General features: G+C 40.4%; 1 protein-coding gene across 4 annotated transcripts; it reads left to right on the forward strand.

The window, feature by feature from the left end:
* The first annotated feature begins 1,753 nt into the window (after positions 1 to 1,753).
* On the forward strand, positions 1,754 to 26,698 carry topbp1 (DNA topoisomerase II binding protein 1). 4 transcript variants are annotated; one of them, XM_088643731.1, is made up of 28 exons: positions 1,755 to 2,099; positions 3,866 to 4,024; positions 4,704 to 4,838; positions 5,629 to 5,772; positions 6,171 to 6,352; positions 7,180 to 7,373; positions 8,543 to 8,722; positions 9,540 to 9,709; positions 10,144 to 10,307; positions 10,615 to 10,859; positions 11,305 to 11,618; positions 12,368 to 12,540; positions 13,593 to 13,804; positions 15,204 to 15,499; positions 16,047 to 16,223; positions 16,805 to 16,914; positions 17,552 to 17,675; positions 17,914 to 18,060; positions 18,691 to 18,796; positions 19,492 to 19,672; positions 20,339 to 20,568; positions 21,346 to 21,509; positions 21,774 to 21,873; positions 23,280 to 23,443; positions 24,212 to 24,352; positions 24,727 to 24,816; positions 25,097 to 25,258; positions 26,425 to 26,698. In XM_088643731.1, the coding sequence occupies exons 2-28, from the start codon at positions 3,938 to 3,940 to the stop codon at positions 26,569 to 26,571; spliced, it is 4,539 nt and encodes a 1,512-aa protein (XP_088499857.1). In that variant the 5' UTR covers positions 1,755 to 2,099; positions 3,866 to 3,937; the 3' UTR covers positions 26,572 to 26,698. The 4 variants fall into 4 exon arrangements, with proteins under 4 accessions (XP_088499859.1, XP_088499857.1, XP_088499856.1 ...); XM_088643730.1 differs by having other exon boundaries at positions 3,922 to 4,024; XM_088643732.1 differs by having other exon boundaries at positions 1,756 to 2,099; positions 3,922 to 4,024; positions 21,777 to 21,873.
* The last annotated feature ends 776 nt before the right edge of the window (positions 26,699 to 27,474 follow it).

Consider the following 27,474-nt stretch of genomic DNA (forward strand, 5'->3'; position numbering starts at 1 on the left):
ATGAATACATTTGTTATGTTTTTGATGTTTGCAAATTATAACTGTTATGTGAAAGCTGCTTTTTCCTAGTAAGGGTCACAGCAAACCAGGATTCTATCCCAGAAGGAAAGAAAGGAAGTGTGGCCTACATTCTGGATGAGACACCAGTCACTGAGAACACGTACACAAGCACACAGGGACAATGTAGATTCAATTAATAGATGCTTCTCTGGAGCACAATATCTCATGAACACAGAGAACGTATTCCAACTCTACACGCCAGGAACCCTGATTGATTCAAAATCAAATCCAGGACACGTGCTTTTTATAAAGATTACATGTTGCAGAAATTCATGCACGTCAAATATGGCGGAGCGGTGACTCTGTGGCTAAGGATCTGCGCCAGTGGCTGGAAGGTTGCTGGTTCGTATCCCGAGGCCGGCAGAGGAATCCTACTCCGTTGGGCCCCTGAGCAAGACCCTTAACCCCAACTGCTCCAGGGGTGCCATATAAATGGCTGACCCTGCGCTCTGACCCCAAGCCTCTCTCCCAGTCTGTGTGTCTCATGGAGAGCAAGTTGGGATTTCATTTGTTATCTACTGTTCCCTTCCTGGTGGCTTTGTTTGGTAGACAGTTTGGTACCATATGTAACTTATAAACATATTAATAACATATAAACAAATAATTTACATCACTACAATTTTAATACTTTTGCATTACAAAAATAAAAACTTGATTTCTTGGCTTAAGGCTCCCCAATCTGTTGTCCATATGTCCTTTTATACACCTTAAACATTACTTCTGTTAAACGTCTCTTTCTACTGTACATATATATATATTACAATTGAAAATACTTGTCCACAAATACTAAAATAATTTTTCTAGCAGCAAACCCGTTTGTTCCCGTTTTGCTCAGCTTTTTGGCAACGATGTCGTTTTAAACAGGTCAACATTTAAGTATCTCTTTGCACCCAGTAGCATTCCAGTTCAAGTGTGAACCAGTGCGTGGGGTAGTGTTGTGTGGCTTTGTTGTGATTTGGTTAATTTTGATCTTTGCTAGCAGCGCTGGCCTCACGTCAGTGACTCTACTGCAGCTGACAGTAACGTGTGGAACTGGGATCCTTGTCACTGTTCCTGTTGGACTGGGAACGTCCCTCTATTCCGCTCCTTTTCAAATAAACTGCATAGTTTTGCATAGTTACTGTAGATAGAAACTGCTCTTTAGCTACTTATGTTAATCTGAGGTATAAAACACTATTCAAATACCAGTAAAACGCTTTACTATTGCAGTCGAATATAGTTTTTGTCGGAAAACCCTGCTTAAAGAAAATCTTCTCAATAGGAAACCTCTAATTTGTACGACGTTAAATTTAAAGCTGAAAACATCTCTATTGATGTGCTTTTTTAAATCAACTGCACTGTTTTGAACAAGGTTCTGTAGATACAAGAGTTCGTTTGCTAAACACACGCTTATCTGAGTAATAAAACACTATTCAAACACCAGTAAAACAGGTTTACTATTGCAATCGAATTATTTGTGTCAGAAAACCCTGTAAAGAACCTCTTCTCGATAGGTATCCTCCAATTTGCACTACGTAAAACTTAAGTCCATGTTGCTTATAAACAAGTATAATCAATTAAAACAGCATTGTGAGTCGCCACATCCAATGCAATACCTGCTATTGCACACCCACTGCGAAAGGAAAGACAATCTCACGTGCTACTGTTTGGAGGGAGCAGCTTCTCCTCCAGCTGGGCATGACGTCAGACAGAGCGACGCGAGATACCGGTTCTGGGCAGGAAGTCCGGCGCCGGACAAGGAGGTGGAGGTTTGGCGCCAATCAGTGGCAAATCGAAAATACCCTGTGTTCTTTCTTTAGGGAAATTGTTATAATGTATCTATCTCAACGGATGACTTGTTTTGAGAAGACGCTCCCTTTTTTCTTTTCTCTTCGTTGTTGAGTGTGAAACTCAAGACGGCGATACTAGCCGAACACTGGATTGTCAACCCGGACTAAAAACACGAAACGCTGAAATACGAGCTCGCAGGATCTTGTATTGTAACTCCTGATTTCTTTTATGCACTTGCTTGTGGACACGGTGTGTTGAACCGGGACGTGGTAAGTTCAGCATTACTGAATTATTTCCGCACATCGCTGACTTCACGTGTACAGCTGTTTGAAAAATAGACTGGTTGATATTTGCTGTTTGAGCTTGTCCGCTTTGAAATTGATGAACATTGATCGCATTGAGCAAATACCGCAAGTTGTCAGTAAGTCGTGGCTTTGCTCAGCTGTAGTTCCGTCATGTGATCGTATTGTTATGTTCCGTTCCTTTTCCCACAGTGAATTTTGGTTGGTTTCTTATTTTGGTGTGATGAAATGCTGTTGGACCTTATTTGTTGTGGATTATTCTCTATTACATTTTATTATTGTTACACCTGTATTTAATTAACTGTTCTTCAAGAGAAGATGAGAGTCTGATGACTGGTGGGCTCTTATTCATTAGAACAAAGACGAAACAAGAGCAATCAGTTTTTGACGTATTCAGTTCCATAATATTACAATTATTACCCCTACATTGCCTTGTGTGTTAACTGTTCTGAAAATGTTCTCACACTGTAACATCAAGGTGCAGTTACGCTGACCCTATTTTTAATGTAGCTGAGTGCAGGAAAAACAATGATGTACCTTATGCGGCAGGAGTTTCAGTCTTGCGATATTACCATCGTTTTTAATAATAATAATAATAATAATAATTGATTACACTTATATAGCGCTTTTCTGGACACTCCACTCAAAGCGCTTTACAGGTAATGGGTATCCCCTCCACCACCACCGATGTGCATCATCCACGGCAGCCATAGTGCGCAAGAACGCTCACCACACATCAGCTATCAGTGGGGAGGAGAGCAGAGTAATGAAGCCAATTCATAGATGGGGATTATAAGGAGGCCATGATTGGTAAGGGCCAATGGGAAATTTGACCAGGATGCCGGGGTTACACCCCTACTCTTTTCGAGAAACGCCCTGGGATTTTTAATGACCACAGAGAGTCAGGACCTCGGTTTTACGTCTCATCCGAAGGATGGCGCCTGTTTACAGTATAGTGTCCCCGTCACCATACTGGGGCATTAGGACCCACATGGACCACAGGGTGAGTGCCCCCTGTTGGCCCCACTAACACCTCTTCCAGCAGCAACCTTGGTTTTTCCCAGGAGGTCTCCGATCCAGGTACTGACCAGGCTCACACCTGCTTGGGTGTGGGTTGCCAGTTGTGAGTTGCAGGGTGATTGTTTTTGTTTGCGAAGGAACAGGTAACGGGTTTATTCCATGCTGAAAAGGAAAGCAAGGAAACGCAACGTTTCGGCTGTGGAGCCTTCTTCAGGTGTGAGAAAGACAGGGCAGACAGCAAAGATTAAATAGCACAGGAGAACAAAAGCTGGGAGAGGGGAGAGATAGAGAGGCCACTCAGGAAATGCATAGTGGAGAGGGGTGAAGGAATGTGTGAAGTCGAAACCTGTATGAGAATAGAGAAGATTACATGAAAATAAGTTGTCTTTGAGAGAAGGGGGAAGGTGTGAACCTAGTTTCAGGATGCGTTTTGTTTCTCCTGAAAACTAGGTCCCCTTCTCTTAATGGCAGACTTATTATCAGTGTAGTCTTCTCTATTCTCATACAGGTTTCGACTTCACCCCTCTCCACTTTGCACCACCTGAGTGGCTTCTCTGCCTCTCCCTCCTCCCAGCTTTTGTTCTCCTGTGCTGTTTAATCTTTGCCGTCTGCCCTGTCTTTCTCACACCTGGAGAAGGCTCCACAGCCGAAACGTTGTGTTTCCCTTCTCTTCATTTCAGCGTGGAATAAACCCGTTCCCTTTTCCTTTGCAGCCTACGCCTGCCGACGCTGCTACCTACTTGAACTCCTGTCATTTCTGTTTGTTTAGAAACATTGAATATAGGATGTCCACGGAAGATAAAGGAGTATTCCTCGTGAAGTTTGTGAAGACCAGCGAAGAAAGATCAGAGCGTGCCGTGAAAGCCTTTGAGGTAAGGAGTTCCTTTGACTGCTTCCTGGACTGTTGTTTGACTTCGTGTCTGACAGCTGTGAATACACAATAGACTCAAGGTTCGAACAGACAAGCCAGGCTCTTCCAGAAGGTTTGGTTCTAATGACTTGTGCCCGCTAATATGATGTCAGCTTGACTGTGGTTGGGTAGCCTTAGGGTTAAAACAGAATGGCCAAGGTAATGGGATAGCAGTTTTCTTTTCAGGCAAAGGATTTGGAGTATAAAAGTAATTTATATACACACACCTGAAGAAGGTCCCATAGCTGAACTGTTGCTTCATTTCTTCTCTTTTCAGATTGGGATAAACTAAACTTGTTCCTAAGTAATTTATATGTCCCACTAATGGATTACTTATAGCATTGCTGTTTTTAATATGCGTAAATGACATAACCAGCCACATGACCTAAATTTATATACTGCTTATTAGTCGTGGATCAACTGGAACCACTTCTAAATCTAAAGTGTTCTGAGATCCTTTTGGGATGGAGGAAATTGTAGTGGAATGGAATTTATTATTGTCAAAAGCTTATTAGTCTAATTTTGATTCAGCCATAGTGTTTCTTTAGGAGATGTTGCTAATGGAATCTGTATCCCACACATTACTGTATTCTGGTTTTCATTGTTTCTAAATTCATCACAAATCATTTTTTGTCTTCCAGGCAATCAGAGAGCTGCAATCGGAAAAATACCTTCAAAATATAGATGAGAAGGAAGCCCTCCTTTTAAAACACAATGACAAATCTCTCTATGTCTTTGATGACTTCAGTGGGCGTGCATTCCACCACTTTAAAAAGGTTTGTAGTGTATGTAGATACCATATTGATATTTTGCCTTTTTTGGCAAAATGAAAATATGTGCTACCAGGCTCATTCACGTGAGTGGAAAACAGTGCTGTAAATCCATGGTGTCTGAAATGATAATTTACTAATTCTACTGACAAATGATCAATACATTTTTATTTTGAATTCTGCTAGTGATCTTAAGTAATTCTTTGTGTTAAAGATAATTCAGTCGTGGGCGGAATGTTTTGTTTTTACGTTTTTAATATGCAGTTTACATGGCAGAATATATATTTGTAGGAATCATGATTTCAAATGCTAGAAGAATAATAGTGTCAATTGTAAATGTACCAAATGACCAGAAACTGCTCCTGTGTGCTTCATGACATCCTTGAAGTTTCAATATTTAAGATGTCTGTCTGTAATGTAATACTATCTGCAATAGCATTGCAGAGTCCATATTCTTTATGTCTTATGGGGACTGACAGCAATTGGTTTGTATCTAATTGTATCTAAAAATATTCAATGTTTGCCATATAAAAAACATAAACATTCAGTGTAAATATTCAATTTAAATATATGTAAATATGCAATTAGTACTTATGGACAGTATGCCATTATAATATTTATTTTCATATAACAGTATTGATTTTCTGGTCTGTGTAAAAATGATGAGGTATTTTCATATTTTTTACAGTTTTAGCTCTGCAGGTGAGAGATTTCTCTTGTAGAAATTATGAATTGAAATGTAAAGGTGTTCCCTATGTCTCCTGGTTTACATTGAACTCTCCTCCTCTCCGTGTAGCTGGGCTGCAGGATTGTCAGTCCCCTGGTGGTCCTCTTCTGCCTCAAGCATCAGCGCTGTGTGCCTAAAGCAGAACTCCCCGTGTACAACATGGCCATGGCTGACGTTACCATCACCTGTACCAGCCTGGACAAAGACACCAGGGTATGCGCGATTCACACTGCTGCCAGGTCTCTCCAGTGACCCAAACAAGCCATGTGCTTTTACACGCGACAGATTCAGACGCTGAAATTAAGGGTCAGCAACCCGCCATGAAAGCTCTGAATGCTTGTTAATGTCGCCTTTAACATTCATTAAAAATCACTGAAAATGGAAATGAGATGCCCTTTTATAATTTTCCTTATGCATTTTGGAGTTCAAGCAACAGAATAGCACCTCATTCATTCTCTGTGACCTGATTTCTTTTTTTTTTTCTAACTGTTCCCATCTAATAGAGGGAGTAAGCTGTGTTGTATGTGAATGCAAGTACAGTTGGTGTGAAGTGGGTGCTAAACATTTTCCGAACATTCTTCTTTTCTAACTCGCCTTTGATTTTTCATTAGGGAGAAATAACTGAGCGGGTGCAGTTGATGGGGGGCCGGGTGTACAAGGATCTGAATGTGTCCGTCACCCACCTTATCGCTGGGGAGGTGGGCAGTAAGAAGTACCTGGTGGCCGCTAGCCTTGGGAAGCCCATCCTGCTGCCCTCCTGGGTGAGGGCATGCTGGGAGAAGTCCCAGGATAGGTATGCTGTAGTCATAAAATTCATTTACTGTTCTGGATGAGCAAGATTCAGTAAGGAGTGCACCATACTCAGTGAACCATCTGGTTCTTCTGTAATCTTCTTTAAAAAAATAGATTTGGAATCCCAAAAAAAACATACTCAATTTCCTGGGGAAGATCCATTTATCTGGTTAAGCTCATGAGATATCGCTGAGGTCCAAGTACCTGCTGCAAGCGATCCTGCTATGGTAACATCACGATTGGCGAAATGGCCTATTCTGTCTTGTAGCTGCTCTAACCTTTTTTGCATATCAAGTGGAAAACACCCACCTGGGTTTTGGAAAAGGGTGGCTCTCTGTGATCTTCAGTCTCATTTGGCAATGTCAGAATACAGTATATGTTAGAGAGCAACATTTGGTGGTTGTTGCTCAACAGGCCCCAAGTTCCAACTTCATAAGTCACCACATTTCATCTGTTTCTAGCGCGGATTGATATGGTGTGTATCTCTGCGTCATCTGCTGACAAGTCACATCATTGTTGTAGCTTCAAAGAAGTCGTTGTTTTGGGAAAATCTCCCTGTGTTTAACATGTGGCTTCTCTGCCAGTTTGAGCCTCACTGTTTGCTCTCTTTTGTTTAGGTTGTTTCGTATTCTGTTGAGCACAAACCAGAGTACCTTGAAATAATACGAGAGTGAGAATTTATAAGAATTATAAGAATAAGCCACATCAGTGTCACCCTCTGAGGTTCATGTTGAATCCTGGCAATTGTTTGTAAAGTGTTTGAGCTTATGAACAAAGCACCATGATGGAGAATAAGGACTGACCTTAATATGTTTTTTTCCTCATTAGTTTGTTCAGGTACACCGATCTTTGCTCAGAGGAGTACATGTGTCCCGTCTTTCAAGGTTGTATTATCTGTGTGACTGGTCTAAGCAATCTGGACAGAAAGGAGGTTCAGAGACTCACTCTTCAGCATGGTGGACAGTACACAGGACAGCTGAAGATGAATGAATGTACCCACCTTATTGTCCAGGAGCCCAAAGGTATGTTCTTGGAGTCTGCTAGGCAGCACAGCACAATGGTGTAGATATCTTGTTGAAGTCTGACATTCCACTGATGATAAAGGTGTATTGTATAATATATATTATAGGTGGTGAAATTTCCAAGATTCCTTTTGTGGGAGTAGAAGTTCAATGACATGTTAGTACCGTAGACTTCAACTGAGCTGAGTGTAAGACACATTACAAGACGTAATTCCCTTTTCCTGAATAAAGTACTGCAAATCTTATTTTCCGAAGACTGTTGCTGAAATTGGCACTTTGAGTTTTGTCTTAATAATAAAAATAACAATACAGGATACAGATGTATGCTTTCTGCATACATTTGTTCCTGTCATTATGCAGTACATATGCATACTTTTATATGTTTTATTTTTCTTTGACATTTCAAGAGTAATTATTTAACTAGCATTTCTCTGAAGAGATGTACATTAAAATCAGTAAAAGTTAATATTGCAGAATATAAGGAGTTATAATTATAATATCCTTATACATTTTTGTACAATAACATAAAAGGTGTAATAAGAGCATTAGAAAACAAAGTTGAGTGGTATTAACCATACCAAATCGGGTAATATGATAACTAAGCATTGTAATTTGACTACAAGGATTAATCGTAGACTCTAAGGAAACTGTCTGAACTGATGGGTCTTGAGAAGGTGCTGAAAGATAGTTATTTCTTTGTCAGTGAATTTGCAGGCAGCATTATAGGAAATAAATGGTCTCTAGTAAGTAAAATGTACTAGACAGAGATGAAACATAGACTCTAAAGCAGTTTAAACAGACAGGTAGTTATTTAACTTTTCAGTTAGTTGTTAGGAAACATTCTGGGAAATAATTAGTAAATAAAAAAGGAAATAAAAATGAAAAAGTGCACTAGCATTGTATAGTTATTACTTTTGTTTATTAACCTACTAATACGTACTGGCAGTTTGAATCTTTGCTTAGAAAATTAGGAGTGTTGTTTAATCCCCTAGCCATCGAAATGATTTTCTTGTTGTGTTTTTTTTTTTGAATCACGCAAGACACATGTTGCGTAGTTTCTTGGAGCAGCTGATTTTATTCCCCCCTGCAAGAGAGAGGAATCTCTCCCATTGTCTCCCCACCATTCTGCAGCCAGTGAAATGTGTTCTTCCTGTGTTGGTGCTCTGCAGGTCAGAAGTACGAGTGCGCTCGGAAGTGGAACGTGTCCTGTGTGTCTGTCCACTGGCTGTTTGACAGTATAGAGAAAGGGTTTTGCCAGGATGAGAACAAGTACAGGGTTCAGCCCGGTGTGAAGCAGACCAACTTGCCTAACACTTCAACACCCACAGACTGCAGGAAGAAGCAGGATGGTAAGGATGGCAAGATCTATTTTGATAGTACTTGTCTCTGTACTAGTCTCTCTCTCACTCTCCCCATCTGTGAATATTCTTGTAACTAGTCTTCAATTGCCAGGTATTGCGTTTGTGATGAATAACAGAAAGCATCTGAAGTTTATAGTTTAATGTTTGAATTATAAGGGTGTTGATGAAAGATGGTGTTCTTTTAACAATTAGGAATAATGTACAGAAAGTTCATTCGTGGCAGCAAGGTGGGGCAGTGGTTACTATTGCTGGGGTCCTGGGTTCAATTCTGGACCTGGAATGCTGTTTGTATGGTCTCCACGTGCTCGTGTGGGTCTCGTCTGGGTGCTTCGGTTTCTTCCAACAGTTCAAAGACACGCTGGCAGGTTAATTGGCTTCTGGGGAAAACTGGCCCTGGTGTGAGTGTGTCACTATATCTGTGTGCCCTGTGATGGACTGGCACCCCATCCAGGGTGTATCCAGCCTTGCACCCGTTACTTGTTGGGATATGGATATATGTGCTCCTGTATTGGATCAAGCGGGCGAAAAGTGGGTGGATGGATTCTAATTCAATGTGGTGATATATGTGAATTTTAATTTCATACAGGAAATAAAAGGGATTTCTAGTCTCCAGAGACAAAATTCGAATTTAGGCATTTGTCCTGATAGTTCACATTTGTCCACCCTTGAAATATACAACATTTTATGGAACAACTCAGTGCAGCATTAGAACTACAGAGAGATTTATTATCAAAGGTCCATGTTTCTTCAATATCTGTTTCACTTAATTAGACTTAGCTAAAATATTGTTACGACTCTTGTTCAGGTTGTGCTCTTTTGGGAGTGAGCCAAATCTCTCACATTAACACCAGCTCTGTGAACGACTCTGCTGTCACTACGGTCTCAGCCAGCCGCCTGGTGCCTGCTGAGGATTCCCTGGAATCGCTGGATATCAGCACCTTCCAGGCCCCTGATGACCTGCTGGATGGATGCAAAGTGAGTCCAGGGACTTTGTGCAAATAAAGCAGAAGCACTTTTTTCTGCCAAAACTCTTGATAGGGTGATAGAAGATTTTTCAGACTTCAACCATTCATGAATCTGCCATTGAACTTCTGACTTATCTGAGAAGATATTTATCTTGAATGTGCTGTCAGTTTTGACTGCCTTTTTCCAGCAAATTCGTCTGATTTATTTTGTTTTCTGTACTTCTTTGTAAACCTCCAATTGTGTTATGGTTGCTTAATATCCCATTAATACTAATATAACTGACAGCATGATTCATGCAGATGGTAGCTTTCTGTATTGGCGTGATTTTTATGGCACCCATCTAGTTTACTGGAGTCTTGGGTGCTGTCATTTTAGCTGGTAGTTCAGCATAATCCACGCAGGAGAACCAGTTGTGTGAAAGTGTGTGATCGTTTCATCCTCAGATTTTCCTGTGTGGATTTGGCAGTAAGCAGTTGGAGAAGGTTAGGAGGCTCATCAACAGCGGTGGAGGACTGAGGTTCAACCAGCTCGGCGAGGAGCTCACTCACATCATCATGGGAGACGGGAACGAAGAAGTCAAGCAGTTTCTAAGCAAGGCCTCCCACAGGTGCTCTTCATATTAGGAATTTAATGGTCTAATGTTGGGAATCATCTTCTTATTTTAAGCAGTTTAGGTGATTGGGAAGGAATACGATCTGCTTTCAAAAGTTGGCATACAGTTAAAATCTCATGACTGTCAATCTCTTAATCATTTCAGTAGTAATAAAACTGTCAGATTATTTTTTTCATTTATCTGTAGCACTTATAATGTATAATGAAGTCAAATATAGCTTTAAGGAGTTAGAGTTAGAATGCACTAGTAATTATTTTCATTAAGACCATTTTAAGAGCCTTGTCCTTCTTCCTCTCTACAGACCTCATGTAGTAACTGTGAAGTGGCTGTTGGACAGCTTCTCCAGGTGCTGCCTGCTTCCAGTAGAGAATTATTTCCACGCAGATTACCCGCCCTGTGCCAGTGCAGACATGGAGCTGCCAGCCCCCAGGCCGTCTGTGCGTAAGATCAACACGAGCATAGCTCTGAGAGCAGACAGTTCTTCTGGGCAGCAAAAAGCAGAAGAGGACTTACTCTCCCAGTACCTCAATGAAGATCAGACAGTAGGTGAGGGATCCATCCATACATGCACGTTTCAAGCCTATGCTCGGGTCCATATATGTGTCAGTCTTAAAATATGTAGGTAGGAATACAAAAACCAGGTCATTTTTGGGAATGATGACCGTTGAATTTACTTACAGTAAGCTGGAAAGTGTTTCTTAGGGTGGGGACAAAAAAAAAAAACAGTGCTTTATCATGGCGCTAATAAGGACTAGGTGTTAACCTTAGTGAGAGATTCCTTGCTTGCAAGTCTATGCAGACATGTTCTGCATCTGGGAGTCAGTGTTGGCAGTCTGCAGTCATAAAGCCAACAACCATGGTGTGATGTTTATATCCACCTATAGCTCCATCTTTTTCCACAATGATAGTTGTGATTGTGTTTTTTATTTCTTCTGGGAAATGTCTATGAGAGGCGCGGCGGACTCTTGTCTACTGATCCCCTTGTTTTCAGTTGAAGCAGGGAACCACGATCAGTCCGGGAGGCAGGATGAAGACGAGCTGGAAGACAGGCCACCGAGCCGCTCTCAAACAGTTGGGGAGACCTCTACTGTAGTGGCGGAGGAAGGGGGCCTATTCTCTGGAAAGAGGTTCCTGATCCTTGGGTTTAGCACAGAAGATGAAGCGTACTTGACATCCCTCATCAAGGAGCATGCTGGGAAAGTGCTGGTTGCCCGTAGCCGAGCCATCGCTGATTACGCTGTGGTGCCCATGCTGGGCTGCGAGGTGGAGGTCACGGTTGGGGAAGTGGTCACCAACACCTGGCTGGTAAGAAAGCAATAAAGAAGGCTTTACTGAGGGATTCTCACACACAGAGGCAGTAGAAAGAGGTATTTAGTGACGTTTTTTTATATCTGTGAGAATACGCGACTACTGTATGGTTGGTGAAGAAAATACAAACCTATTGCTTCCTAAAAAAACCTTTGTTAATTTAAAAACCTTACATTGAAAAGAGTAATTTATTTGAAAATGCAAACCTAATACTGTCATATCTGTATTTCAATATGTAACCCATATTTTATACAAACTCATAACACTATGTGACTGAACGCTTTAATTTAATATGCTTTTTTGAAATGTGCATCTCTTATGCAACACAATCATAAGGGACACTGTGAAACTGTAAGACATATATTAAGGCAACGGTAGTAGTTTATTTTAACATTTGAGTATTCCTTGTATTTCATGTATGACATGCTTAAATCATGTTTAAAATCCATAACTTATACTAGTTTACTCTAACTTAATCACTGCTAAAGTAAAAGCTGCATGAAGGCATAATGGCTATAAATTAATTAGTTGTCATAAATTAAAATCATTTCTTGATTTCATTAGTGGTAGGTCTTTAATTATTTTTCTTGGAATACAATGTTTGTAACATGTTTTAATTAGAAAATAACTTGATATTAAAGAGGAAGGTAATTGAAAATAGGCCTGTTATTAATTAAATTCTCCCAATCGATTTCTTGCAAGAAATGCACCCAGATGATTGTGAACCTGGTCCTTTGTTTTCACAGATTATGTGTATAGAGCAGCAGATTCTCCTAGACCTGCATATGAATCCTCTCTTCTCTCCAGTGTCAACAGTAGAGGGACGTGTTCCCTTGAAGGACTGTGTCCTGTCTGTCAGCCAGTTCACTGGCATCGAGAGAGATTCACTTATCTTCCTCGCCGAACTTTTGGGAGCTAGGTTGGTCTTGCATTGTGTATGCTGTATGTGTAACAGTTCCCTTATTAAATTTTAATAGCAATTGAGCATAGAGTTAGGAAGGTGGTTATAGTCATTAAACCCTTAGTATATGTAACCAATTCGTGTTAAACACAATGGGAGTATAATCTGTTTCGTATAGTGTAAGTACATAGTTTCCATTCTCAACAGCCTGTTTCTTCCACCGTTACATAAGGTGCTTCCCTGCTAGTTTGGCAAAATGCAGACATTTTACCATTATTTAAAACTGGAAATTAAGAAAGTCATATGGCACTAGTTTAAGATGCACTCCTTATGTATCGATTTATGAGCTTTAGAGTATACAGTTGAGTTTGCCATGATGAAAAAAAGACAGATGACCTTCAAGCTTGGAGTTTTCTGATAGATGTTTTGTGTCAGTTTTCCCAGTGTTTGTGCATGAGGGTCCCCCTAGATAGTGGTGTTGGGCATCTGACAGTTGATGCACAGCGTTCTCTGACATTCTCAGAAGATAGTTTTGAGGCACATATCATTTTTAAAAACTTCCCTTATTCATATATGTTAACTGAAATGTAACCATTTGGACTTAAAAAGATAAAAGCTCATTGTTGGACCTGTTTGGACAGTTAAGGATAGAATGCATGACTTACTAAAAGTAAAGCGATCACCAATCTTTACCTGTTTCTAGGCTGCTAGGCTCTGAATCACTTTGTATGTACAACATAATTTCTGTTGAGCTAATGTGATAGAAAATACAGCAATCACACCTGCACACCTTGATGGTAGCCAGTCTGTCAGTGGGTTTTCCACCTTGAATATTTCCAGTTATGTAAGCATTAAAATAATGATACTTGGTTTTATAAAATATAGTCTTAATCAGGTTATGTCTTTTGTTCTCCTTTGCCCACTGATAAAATAAAATATCAGATAAACCTATTAGAACAAACTTCTAAGATTGTTTCAAACTAGATAAAGTCTTTCACGAGAGGCCAGCCTTGCATTAGAATTGGTCAGTCTGCAGTGTCACTAATCAGGTCGGTGTCCCCATCACGCAGAGTGCAGGAGTTCTTTGTGCGGAGGGCGAACCAGCAGAAGGGCATGCTGGCCAGCACCCACCTGGTCCTGAAGGAGCCCGAGGGCTCCAAGTACGAAGCTGCCAAGAAGTGGAGCTTGCCCGCCGTCACCATGCGCTGGGTCCTGGAGTCCGCACGCGCGGGCAGGAGGGTAGACGAGGGGCGCTTCCTGGTGGAGAACGCCAGCCCTGCAAGTTGGTGTCCAAACGCCGTCATGTCACGTTACATTGAGACAGAAGTAGTAGTAGTATTGGTCAGCTTTACTGCCAGACCAACTCTTCTGGTTGTTAGCAATGATTTATGGTGCACTTGTTAAAATAACAAAGACACAAAAGATAAGTTAAGTAGGAGGCTGCAACAGCATGTGTGGACTGCAAAGGAACAGCTAAAGTTAAAGGCTGTGGAACCTTCTTCTGGTGTCAATTGAAGAAGTTCCACAGCCGAAACGTGTCTCTTTTCTTTTCCTTACAACATTGGATAAACTTTAACCTGTTCCTTTGCAAATTACGAAAAGAGCATGAATGACATATACATTCATTGGTTTTAGTAGGAAAACGACCTCAGCTGTCTGGAATATCATAATATCCTTATGCAAGATTGCCAGAACATACTTCTATATTTCTGTTTAGTTAAAATCGTAACCTTCACAAGATAGTAAGCTAAAACAGGGGAGAAGCTGGCTGGGAGTGGTCACTAATAAACTTTAAAGTATCTCCTATTTTAAGTGTTGCATATATGGAAGCAGTCACAGCCAGTTACTTTCAAAGCTGTGTGGACCACCTTATGCAGCTGTTTTCTTTCCTGAGAGGCTAGGTTCCCAAACCAGAGCGTAACAGAAAGTTAACACGATCTCAACTGTTGCGCTGAAAAAATTAGCCATGGCTTGCTGGGACACACTAAACTTTCTAAGCTGTCTGAGAAAATGGAGTTTCTGATTGGATTTTTTCACTATATGGCGTATGTTGGCCTCATTTCAAGGTGGAGGACATTATTATACCAAGAAATTAAAAAAAAAATGTAAAGAGGTTGTAATTCATACCTGACACATCCCGTTACACCTGAAATCAAAGACTACCTCTTTGGTTTTACTCATATTGAGCTGAGACTCATAAAAGTCTCCTTGGCTCATCCAACAATTTCAGAAGTTTCAGCATTGCAAATTCATTTTACTTCCTTAAAGGTTCCTTATGAATCTTTAGTGGATACAAAACAAAGGAAAATCGGTAAAATATTTAAGAAAAAAGGAGAGTAGTAAAGACAGTAGCTTCCTTTGACATCTGCAAACCTCATATTCATTAAATTTGTACAAATGTTGTGCTCTCCTTCATTTAAGAGGATTCAGTTTGCTAAGCTTTCGTCTGTGTCACGGTAAAAACTAAAAATTGTTTAAAAATGATCAGAAATCAAAAGACAAACTTTTGTTGAGAATCCTTTAAGGAGTCCTATCTAATATGAATATGGACAAAAGATTAAATGCAAGTTCAATATAAAATTATTCTTAAAGTGCTATGTGCCATAAACTGCAGTTTATAGATAAAATACTTGGATGGTGTGAGGTCCCTTAGAATCCTGCTTTCTTCTCTGTATTGCCAGAAGAGGAGCACAGCTTTGTGGGTGGTTCCCAGAAGCCTGAAGTCAACAAGCCCATGTGCTCCCCTGAGTTCCCAGTGCTTAATCTGAATAGGCTGAAGAGCAGTGTGGTGACCCCGCTGGACATGAATCGCTTCCAGAGCAAGGCGTTCCAGTCAGTACTGGCTCAGCCAGCGGGAGAGCAAAGCAGTCCAGGGCAGGGAAGCAAAGCGCTGACCACAGAGCCCTCCCTCCAGCTTGACACTCCCTCCAGGTTCCTCTGCAGAGACCAGCTCTTCAGACCTTCGTTCGACGTCAAGGTGAGGTGCGCTAGTCGATTATTCTCGACAACCATGTAAAAACATTCATTTATAGGTCATGTTCAGAGTTTTTGGTGCTTATTTCACAGCAGTGAACCCCGCTTTAGAATGTTGTCAGCTGTCTTTGTGTCTTTATTGGTTATACTGATTCATTACCCCCTCTTTTATAGTATTAGTAATTAGTGCTTTAGAGTTCTAATTAAAGTCGTTTATAAAATATATATCCATTTAGGTTGAATTTGAATTGAAGTGTGTACAGGGATCAAGGCATCAAGGGGTGAGGAAAAGATCCCCCAGCTATTGAAATCTGTTTGATTTTCTCTACAGCGTTGTGCTTTCCAGTCTTCCTACATCACACAGTGCATGCATTTCAGCTTTTAATTGCCACAGCAGAGAGGACATTTTATTCCCCACTATAGCTTATAATTGTTATGTATTTTTTTTATCCATAACATTATATTAATGGATAATTGAGAAGGCTGCTTAATCTGGGTGAGAGGCCAATGTCAAGACAAACAGCGTTCATGACCTCCGTGTTCTTGGTTAGGATGCTCTGGAGGCGCTGCAGACTCCTGGGGGTCCCGGGCAGCCGAGCCGGAAGCTGTGCACCCCGCTGTCCGTGGTCATCGGCAGGAACCTGCAGGTGGCCCTGGCCAACAGCACCCGCAACAACATGGCTGCTGTCACTGCCAGCCCCCAGCTGGGAAACCCACTGGCCCACAAGGTACCAGCAGGGGTTGCTTTCTCTGGCAGTTGAGGTCAAAAGAGCATGTGCAGTCTTTTGGTAGATTGATCTTGCTCTGTAAATGTCGTCACAACACAATTAAAATGAATAACCAGTTCTAGGAGAAAGAATAGTGTCCTGTGTAGGGAGTTGTCTATGGATCGTGTAAAATGTAATCATGCAGACTGGGAATCATATGCAGCTGACCACATTAGTATGTGTACAACTCTTGTATGAAGCATTTCATAGCTTGCATTGATGTTGGTTTGTTCATGCTTTGTATTATAATTTTAGTAATAAATAATTTGCATTTAAACAGTATCTCATTTCATCTCAAAAGATCCTTTAATGTGGTTTACAGGCAAGAGTGGATTTACTTCCTATGCCACTGAAGTATTGACTATGTAGGAGAAACAATAAAGAGGCAAGGCTGAAAGGTTTGGTATTACCAGTTAAACTTTGTGGAAAAACCTATGGAGGAATAGGTGCCGATTACCTGAATTATAGTGAATTAAATGGGATTAGCCAGTTGGGTCTAATGGCCTTCATTCACATGTAACCTTTTTTATGTTCTATTCTAGAGTGAGGACCTGAAGCCCCTTGCAGGTGTGGTGATCTGTGTGAGCAAGAAGCTGAGTAAAAAACAGAGCGAACTGAATGCCATTGCAGCCTCCTTAGGGGCTGATTTCAGGTACTAGAACTAATTCTGGTTACCCTTTTGGGGCTCTCTTACTGGGCCAGGTCATATGCAGAAAGAACCGATTTAATACTGTATATGTAAAGCCATGCTATTTCTGCCATGTGGAGAAAATTGCATATCCCACAGCATAAGCCTTCTGCAATTTCTAGCAGTGTACTAGGACAACAACATTACAAGAAGCAGAACTGCTGCAAACTGTACCTCCACATCATACAGATTCTCATACTTCACTGTGTGCCCTCCAAGATGCTGGTATTTGCAGCCTCGCCTTACTTTTTTCCCCCTGCCCTTCCTCCATACCGGATTATTAAATTATGTATCTGTTGATTTTGACTGCTGGCGTATTACTCCAGTGCCGCTTTTGTGCATCATCTATTTAGCAGTCAGTTAAACTGCATCCTACTTTGTTATTCTTGCCATGCCAGTTAGGTCACATAAATTGAATGTTTCATGGTTAAAATATAAACTTAAAAATACTAAATTGGAAGACTGACCCGACATCAACATGAAAAGAGTAGTTGTCTGTTGTTAAATCATAGTGTATTATGAATTGTGGCTTACTAACACAGTGTTCACCTGGTAATAACAAGGATTGGTTTTGAATCAGTATGTTCATCTTAATTTTTAGGTGGTCTTATGATGAAACAGTCACACACTTTATCTACCAAGGCCGGCAGAATGATAACAGTAAAGAGCTGAAATCTGTCAGAGAAAGAGGAATCCATATTGTCTCAGAGCACTGGCTTCATGTGGTATGTATCCCAGCACTCAGACGTGTTCAGATCACAAAAGGGTGGATTTTTTAAGTAATTTGGAGCTGCTTTATGTAAGATAATGAAATCTTTACTGTTTTTTTTTCTCTCGATCACTACTTATGATAAATGAAAAGCAGAAGAAATATAGGTAAAATATAAGTTTAATATCAGCCTCTGCAGAAATAACAATACTGACACAAAAACTGGATTTTGTATGCATTTCTTTCTTTTTAAGTGTGCTGAAGAACAGCGGATTGTACCAGAATCTCTTTACCCCTTTACATACAATCCTAAAATGAGTCTAAACCTCAGCCAAATGCAAGATACTCAGAAGACGCCACCCAGCGTGCAGAGCCGTAAGGAAACCTCTTTCGAATCGGTGGTAAGTGATTCCCACGCTGGGGCCTAGACCATATCCCTAAACAAACGTGATTATCCCGAATACAAGCTGCTCCAGAAAAGCCAATATTTTATGTTCCTTACAAGGAAAACCTTATTAGAAGACAAGAGATGCGGAAATAATATTAATTTCCTTCCCAGTCAGTTTACTTTTCAGATCAGGCATGGGATCCCCACGCATAGCACATCCATATTTAAGACGCAAAGCTGTGCATATATTTAATGTTTCCGACAAAGACTTTGTAATCCATAAATTATATTTGGGTAACCTACTTCAAGGTTTTCTTGAGAGTTTTTGCAGGGCAGATGGTTCTTTAAGTTGTGTAGCCCTACACTCAGCCCTCTGTGTCTGTGTAGAGTTTGTATGTTCTCTGTCTGGGTGAGGGTTTTTGCCAGGTACTCTGGTAAACTCTCTTTATCCCACTGGCTTAATTTGATTGGCTCTTGTCCGGGGCTCTGCAGTGGACTGGAATGCAGGCAGGGCTCAGTTCTGTCTCGGGCTGGGATGGGCTGTGGTGACCCTCAGCAGGATAAGCAGCTCTCCGATGATGCAGATATACTGAATCATTGCCAAGAGTGAATCTGGTAATGAATTACGTTCTCTTCTTTCAAGCCACATGAAGGCAATGAGGACAATATGGAAGCAAGTGAGAAATCTCAAAACGGCGAACAGACTGCTTTAGGTGAGGTGACAGACCTGGAAAACCTTGAGAAAAGAGGTACGTCTGTGACTTGCACTATGTTTGTGAATATTTTATTATTGATGTAATTAGTTTTTTGTACAAACAACATGCCAATTTTGGAAAGTAGTGCACATTTCTGATGTTTTCCTATATTTTTGGCATTTTATAATTTGTGAATCTTCATTAAAATAATACTGTATGTATAGTTCTGAGTTGACAGAGTCCTCCCTTAACACTGTTGTTAAATTGCAATACTCGGCGCTGGGTCATAAATTTGTTAAAAAATAGTTAAACTACTGTGAAAACAAATTTGATAGTTAGATGGTTAGAGAATATTGGAGATGTGGAATATTCTGCATGTGCAATACTTTGTGAAGCTTTTAGATAGTATGTTGTTTATGATAATGTCAAGTGTAAAGTTTTGTATAATTCACTGTTTGTCCCGGATACGTCCAAGATGTCCGGATAAGGAATAATGACCGTTGGATGAAATCTCTGATTGTGTACATGTAAAGCATTTCTGAAATTGAAGAACAAATATAATTTAGCAAAATAAAACATTGTTACCCTTGAGACTGTTTTATTGTCATAATATAAAATGCCTTTCATGACCCAAAGATTGAAGGCTGTATATAATGGGATCTTTATTACATGTTCACTGATTTAGTTGCACGTCTGTGCTGCACATAGGTGTTCTATGACTGGATGTTTGCTGTTTTTTCCTCATGCAGACCTCGCAGAAACTCTGGAGATGCGGGAAAACCTGCAGCGTCAGCTCCAGGAGATTATGTCAGCCACAAAGCTGCCCAAAGGTCATCGGTCCTCTATCACTTTGGAAAACCGCCCCCACACCCCTGACAGTGTGGGTCGGCCTCTAAGGAATGGGCGCAGCAGAGGCCTGGAGGCACTGAGGTAAAGTAATCCCCGCCAAGAGCAAACCAGCTGGGGTTATGATACCACCAGCCTCTCAGGTAGCAGATCTGTGACAGATATTCCATTCAAAGGGAAAGATGTTTTTTTCCGGTCTGAAGCAGTGCATTTCAGAGATGTGAAGTCAGGCGTTAGATATTAAGAAATGGGGATTTTGGAAAGCAGCATTTGTAATTTGTTGCAAAATTGCTAATATGCACTTTCGTGACACCTGACATTACGGCATGTTCCCTTCATCGGACTTACAAGCTTGCTGAAGAAATTGTCACCCAATTCACTGTATTAATGAATTTGCATTGTATAAGTTAGAACAGGAACTTATCAATTGATTTTTATGGCTTAAATTGTTATTTTATAACAATTTTTTACTTTATAATGGGCTTCTGGAGGTTCAGGATTTTATTGCAGTGTTAAAAAAAGACATGAAATGTTGCATGGCCCATAAGTAGTACTGAATAGTCTAATGTGGTTGAAAATTATTTTGATAAGTATAATTTGTGGAGCTCTGGTGCTAAAAGCATTTTCTATATGCTTTACAGGTAAAGTTTTTTTTGCTGTTGTTCTTTTGGAAAATAACAGAGAAGATTTTATCGGCTTTAATGGTATTTTCTATCTGTTCATTCAATATTATCCTCATTATTCCTATAGGCAGTCCCGTCGTGCTATGATGGACATGAACACAGAACCTTCACAGAACGAGCAGATCATCTGGGATGACCCTACAGCACGAGAGGAGAGGGCCAGGCTGGCTAACAACCTGCAATGGCCAACCAGTCAGTCCCAGCACTCAGAGCCACTGCAGGTTAATGGGATTGATGGCAAAATGGATACCCATGACTACAAGGAGTCCATGACTGATTCAGAGCTGGCAGAGCTTGGTAAGAGAGGTGCAGATGTGCCCAGAACACAAGCAGCTAGGTTTCTTGAGGGGGGGCTACCCCAAAACCAGGGGTGCGAAGATTGTTCTTCTCATACTAAAGCTAAAGATTTCATGCAATTGAGAAAAATAATTTCCTCCAGTTCTCAGAAGAATGTCTTGGGCTCTTCTTTATCACGTTTCATTAATTTGTGCACCCAATTACAATGAGTGGAATGTTAGGTGAAGAACAAAATTAAAACAAAGGAAGATTTATTTATGGTATTGACTTCCATTTTAATTTTATGTTGAAACTTTAGGGGTCCTTATAGAGTTATTTGAGTTATTCCTTATTGAGGGGATCCTGAAAGAAGAGTTTTCAAACTTCTGTCTTGGAACCCAAAATAGTTCTTACCGTTGCACTGGTGCTCTAAGAAGAGGGGTCAGAAAAAAAGTAACTGGTACAAAAACGTCTATGAGAAATCAGCTGATTTCCACAAAAAGTAACAGATGCTTAATAGACTTTTAGAAGCAGGTTGCTGTCATGGGGAAAAAAAATACACGAAAAGGAGACTTGAGCATGTGAGAGGAAGAAGATGCTGTCTAGAACATGGATTCCTGTAGGGCTAATTCTCAGTCTGCTTCCAATATATACTAAAATGGCTGGCGAGTAAGAGGTTGAATCTCGGAGAACTTTGTTGAAGTAAATGTCCCTCGCAACAATATCACTTGATCATTTTTTGAGATGTAATAATCGGGCTGCAGCTTTCGCTGTCTTTGTTTCCTGTTTGTGATTCAGCTGCCTTCAGTGTGGCGGAAGCTAACGGGAGTAAGGTCAGCGCTTCTCCAGTGAAAGAAGAGGCTCTAGCCTCGCCGGCAGAAGGCCAGATACTCACACCCCAGGCTCCCAGCACCACCTTTCCTTTAGTTAACCCTCCTGTCCCGCCACAGCCCCAAGAGCAGGTATGGAGAAGTGCGATACTGTTATTTATCCAGGCCTGGTCTGTTTACATTCACCTTTGGATCAGCAGTGATTTGTGAAAGGTTCAGATATGTCTGTTAGTGTTTCTATATTCAATGTAAACAAAACTTTTACACATTCTTTGTCGAACAAAAGCATCTGAAGTAGAAATGTACATATCTCTTGTCGCCGTTTGGTTTTAAGTAGCTGAACTGAGTCTGGGAATTGCTTAAAGTCTGTAATACTTTTTTTTCTTTCGCTTCTAGAAGGAGGAGGAAAAAAAAGCAAAGGTGCAACCAAGATTCCAGCTGTCCTCCCTTAACCCCCAAGAACGCATTGACTACAGTCACCTGATCGAGGAGCTAGGTAAATTCACACCAGTACAGTACAGGTCATAATGAAGCCATTTGTTCACCTCCTGGTGAATCAGCTTCTAAAACATGACATTTTGTCCTGTGCACCATAGCTCTGTCAGACTTAAAATGAACTACAAAATCTTTGTTCCAGGATAGTTTTTCACCTATTTTATTACCTTTGTCTGATATACATTCCAGTTGTTGGGTTATTCACAGTTTCACAGAACAGCAGTGCCCGTTTAAAATTATTAGTACCCTATGGCCAGTTTCCCTGACATCTCTTCTGAGATCTTCAGCATTGCATACGTGAATGTGTTTTGTCAATGGGCAAGTGTTGACCCACGTCTGCTGTCAGTATGTAGAAGAGATGGAGGCTTGTACTGCCTTTGTCTTGTACATCACTTTTTTCCCTTCACTCGTCATCATTTTTTCTGCTACTACAGACAATTAGCCAAAACCTATAGGTTGGCCTTTTTTTTTTTTCAAACTCTGGTGTAATTATACAGTAGTTTTCAAGACAAATTCTAGATATACATAAACAATATAATTATTTTGAATATTTACAACTCCTGGAGTTTTGCATTTCATTTGAAAGGGAAGCTTTATTTAAAGCCTGTTTTGCCACATGGTGATAGCAAGTTTATTTTTAAATACCCGAGAGAAAGTAATAGAGGGTACGAAGAAGAGGAAGTCTTTTGGACCAGGGCTTTTTTATTAGCTACCCAGGTGATGTAGTGATATATTTACCTCTTAGGGATCCACAGCAGCGTGGGAATATCAAAATGGGATACAGTCAGAGAGGTCACAAAAGGATAATGCCTCTGCTCTCTGTTTTACATACTTTGCTGTAGCTTTTGTAGTGTCCTGGCATGTATTCTGTGTGAGTATTAGTAATCAATGATCATTAAACCTGACACTCCATTTCCGCAGACCAGTATTTAGCTTGTGCATAACTGTCATTGTAAAGTCAGCAGCCTCTTTGGGTGATTGCGTGGGACATTGTTGAGAGTTTCACTTTATTTTCTACCTCACTTTTTATTAAACTTTAGTTTATATACTCTTGTTCATTATTGCTTGTCATGTTAAGTGGATGATTGGTCCCCAATTCAGACTGATATTGTAAAAATTAAATTTCTGTTTTCTTTTTAGAATTCTATAATCATATCTTCATGTAAGGAACTGTATATATGTATGTCTGTCTTTTGAAAGACTTGTGTTTTAGCCTGTTGACTATTCTTCATTCCATTCTTCATTCATAGTTTTAAGCATGGTTAACTGTTGTGATTTTGGTACAAACTCCAAACTTTAAGCATGACCTATCTCCACACGTTGATTGAAGTCAATAGGAAGGATGATTGTTACTGTATTTGTTAACCACCTGCATGAACACTGAGGTACATCCGTTGAACCCTACAGGTGGGGTGGTCCTGGACAAGCAGTGCTTTGACCCAAGCTGCACGCACATAATTGTTGGATACCCGCTGAGGAATGAGAAGTATTTGGCTGCGATGGCCGCTGGCAAGTGGATCCTTCACCGCTCCTATCTCGAGGCCTGCAGAGCCGTGGGGAAGTTCATCGAGGTTGGGAGAATTTTAGAAGAGGGTTCTTCCTTGCAACAGCCAATTCAATATTTCAGCAGTTTCATAGACTTCTTTTTGTAAATGGATTAGGTCCAAGAGCTCTTTGAAGTTTGCAGAAATTGCTCTTTGGCTTGCAAGGCTCAGGAAACAAATTAACCCACAAGAGGTTATTATTTTCGTGTTAACTGCACTTGGCAGACCGTGTCGAATCATTTTTGACGTTGTGGTTTGCGGTTCAGGGTTACTTCAGTTTATCTTGTAGCCTGACTGCCGGACTTGGTTGCCTTCCTTCCATTATCTGATGGTTTCAGGGTTTCAGTGCCCTTTATGGTTGAAATGGTGCAGTGGGTACTCTGCTGGTGCCTAGACAGACACTACTGAATGAACCAGTACAGTATATTGGAAGGTATTCATTATAAGTTCTGTAATGGCTTTCTTTTAATTTACAGTAGTTAAACATTTTTTATAGTGCAGAAGAGATTTGCTACAATGTAGAATGGAACTATTTTTATCTATTGTAAAACATATAAAAAAGTAGTGTTGAATATTTTTGTTGAATGCTATATACATTTCTTTTTTGTCTAGTCATTCTCGAGTAGTTTTATTCCTTTGTAGCAAAATTGTTTATTAAATGTATTCTCAACTATGGGAGTAAGTATATCAAAGCTGATGAAGGTGCAAAAGATGCTCCTGTAAGGAAATTGGGCTCCTTTTCGGGAGAATTCAGTCGATTTGCTCTGATCTTTTAAAGTAGTTTTTTTCTTTCAGGAGGAAGAGTATGAATGGGGCAGCAGCTCCATTCTTGACGTTCTTCCTGGCATCAATGCGCAGCAGAGAAAACTGGCTGTTGCAGCAATGAGATGGAGAAGAAATCTCCAGGGCAGAAGAAGCAGCGATAGCAGTACAGAGGTACCAGTGCCCAGGAAGGTCCTCACTGTAAACCACATGAGCTCATTAGCAGAACTGCTGTTGGAAGAGCACTGTACAAGCACTGAGGGGGGAAGACTGAAGTCAACAGTTCAGAGGGATATTTTAAGATTGTGGGGATTTATACTTTTATGGAGGCTGGATATCTGGCCTCAGCACAGATTTGCAAGTACAAACTTTGATACAAATCTGTCTGGAGTTCTATGTAGGAACCGGGGCTGATTTAGTAATGATCATTTGCTAGCCTGTATGAACTTGTGAACACCAGGACAGAAGGATCAAAAGGCTGTAATCTTGTGGAGCTTCATCCGTTTCAGTCCAGCACAGTTTCTGATGTATTTTCTCTGAACACTCAGGGGGCCTTCAGTGGCTGGTCAGTAATACTCAACGTTGACCGATCGAGAGAGGCAGGGTTCAGACGACTGCTGCAATCTGGAGGCGCCAAGGTTTGCCTTTGGGTTTTTATTATGTTTAGATTTAGCTATTATGTGCTTCTTTCTCTTGTGCAACACTTCTTGTTTTTTTGCTCCTTTGCTATTATTTCCACATAGTGTATGTCAAGATGTCTGAAATTCATTAATGTGTGATGGAATCTAATAATCCAAATAATTATCTTAAGACCTAAAATGCCCTTATCCCACAACTTAATATCTCATTCACTACTAGACAAGTGTTCTGTTTTGGGTTCTAATGAATCAAAGCATTGACGTATTTTGTCTCCAACAGGTGTTTCCCAGCCATTCTCCATCTCTTTATAAGGAAGCCACTCATCTCTTTGCGGATTTCAGCAAGCTGAAGCCAGATGATCCCAGGGTGAATGTGGCAGAAGCTGTTTCCCAAAATGTGAACTGTTTGAAACCAGAATACATTGCCGATTACCTCATGCAGGTATGTGTATTTTGGCTAGGTCCAGCAGGAATGCAGTTCTTCACTTAAAACCTTTTTAAAATCTAAAGGACCTTCAAAAGTGCCTTGCAAGTGTATTCAGACCCTTGCACAGTCTTCACATTTTGTTGCTTTAAAGTTGCAATCCTGACACTTGGAAGTAGCAGTTAATATCTGTTATATACTGTAGACAACCTACATACTTCCTTAGTGAAAATGTAAAAGCCATGATCTGACTGACAGGAAGACACTGGCTATGAATGCCGGCACTTCTTAGTTGCAAGAAGGAAGCCATTACTGGGGGAAAACAATCTCAAATCATGCACAGAGTTTGCAACAAAGCATTTCAGTGATACTGCAAATGTGGCAAACTTTTTGTGGTCATATGAGACAGAATTGGAACACCGCAATAAACCACTCGGTCGACCCCATCCTTACTGTTAAGCATGGTGATGGCAGTATTGTTACAGGGCTGATTCTCCTCAGAAGAGACTGAAGCTTTTGCTGAGGGCAGTGTGGAAGGTGCAAAGTACAGGCAAATCATAGCGGAAGACCCGTTTCAGTCTGTTAAACACCTACAACTAAGACAATCATTCACCTTTCAGCAGAAGAATATCCTAAAGCACAAGGTCGAAGCTACATTGGAATGGCTCAAATTTATTCTTAAGTGAGTGGCCCTCACGGGCAGTGGACTTGAAGTCTACTGTCCATAAGAGATCCCCAAGCAATTTGAGAGGGCTTGAGTAAATCTGCTAAGAAAAGTTCTGGTGGCAAAAATTTCACCAAGCTGGTAAGCACCGCTGGTACTTTCCCAAGAAAAGTGTTGGTAATTGCTACCAAAGGTCCTTCTAGTTAATATTCAGATAACAGGTCTGAATAATCTTTATTTTGAATGTTTCTCATACAAAAATGTAAATTAACTTAAAAAAATTAATAATTTTAAACAATTCACAGTTTAGATACTTTCAATTGTTTTAATTCTATTTGATTTTTACGTAGTTGTATATAGAGACCTTTTGACACAGCAACCTGGATACACCCCTTTGTTCATTGTTCATACTGGATTAGATGTGTTTAAACTAAATGTGTGTGTATACATGATGGAATCAAGCTACAAGAATCAAGGGTAGTTTTATACTATTCAGCTTGTTGCATTTTGTGTCTTGCAGGAGCCCACACCTGCAGTAGAGAATTACTACTTGCCAGAAGCTGTAGCGTGTTTGCAGGATGGCTTGGACTCCAGCAGATATTCAGCATCTCGTAAACGCAAAGCATCTGAAGAGATGACATCGATCAAGAAGTCCAGGATGAAATGACTTGATTGCCTAGGATAGACTAATGTAAAGATTTAGTACAATTTATGACTTTCACAGCTGTATAGAAGAAAAAAATACATTTGTACATTTTTATGGAAAAATAAAATTGAAGTTTTAAAATGTACAATCATGTTTATTTAAATTGTATGAGAGATGCTACAGATTCTGCTGTAAGGTTATTAGCACCTCATTAAAGCCTCCTTTTATGGATTCCCCATGATTATGGGTACACTTGATACAACTAGTGTTAGACTTAAAATGTTTAATTAATAAAATAATTTATTCATCATTATTTAATGAATTCATTCTGTTTTGTATCTTTTTACACATGTATGGGTGTATTCCCACCACATATGTAAAAAGGTACATGGGTGAATTTGAAGATGGTTAACATTTGTTTTCCCCAACTTGATGAGTTGATGAGGGTAATTGGTGGTTCTCTCCCCTGTGTGCCATGTGTTTGCTCTGCTAGGGGATGCATCCTGTTTTTTTGGTTCAGCTCTAGATTCTCATGCATGGAACAAGTGAATGATAATGCATGGCTATATTAGTGCCTGGGGTTGTATGATCTCCTTTTGTACAGATTGTTTTTCCAAGGTTTGAGGCCACACTGATTCATCGTGTGCCTGGCATGGTGATGTAGGAGCTTCACACCTCTAGCTCTAACTGCCCTGGGAGGTGCAGCTCATCCCAACTCTTCGTGTTTGAATTGATTGTAGGCAAGCCGTAGAAATCTGTTCCTCTTCCCCATAGCAGTTTAGCCTTAGATAAATCTTATGCAGACTTTGTGGTTCTGCAGGTGACAGAAATAATTTATTTTCTGTAATTGTCTTGTACAATCTCCTGTCTTACCCTATATTACTCAAAATAACACTGCAAGGTAGATCATGCCTGTCCCAGTTT

The sequence above is a fragment of the Lepisosteus platostomus genome, chromosome 8 (assembly GCF_059453375.1).
Source record: "Lepisosteus platostomus isolate fLepPlt1 chromosome 8, fLepPlt1.hap1, whole genome shotgun sequence".
Taxonomy (NCBI): domain Eukaryota; kingdom Metazoa; phylum Chordata; class Actinopteri; order Semionotiformes; family Lepisosteidae; genus Lepisosteus; species Lepisosteus platostomus.

What these genes read in the sequence shown, in the direction of transcription:
- topbp1 (XM_088643731.1), top strand. Translation starts at nt 3,938, where the DNA reads ATGTCCACGGAAGATAAAGGAGTATTCCTCGTGAAGTTTGTGAAGACC. An exon ending in GAAACCCACTGGCCCACAAG is followed by an intron (nt 16,224 to 16,804) that starts GTACCAGCAGGG and finishes GTTCTATTCTAG; the next exon opens with AGTGAGGACCTGAAGCCCCT. An exon ending in TGCAATCTGGAGGCGCCAAG is followed by an intron (nt 24,817 to 25,096) that starts GTTTGCCTTTGG and finishes TGTCTCCAACAG; the next exon opens with GTGTTTCCCAGCCATTCTCC.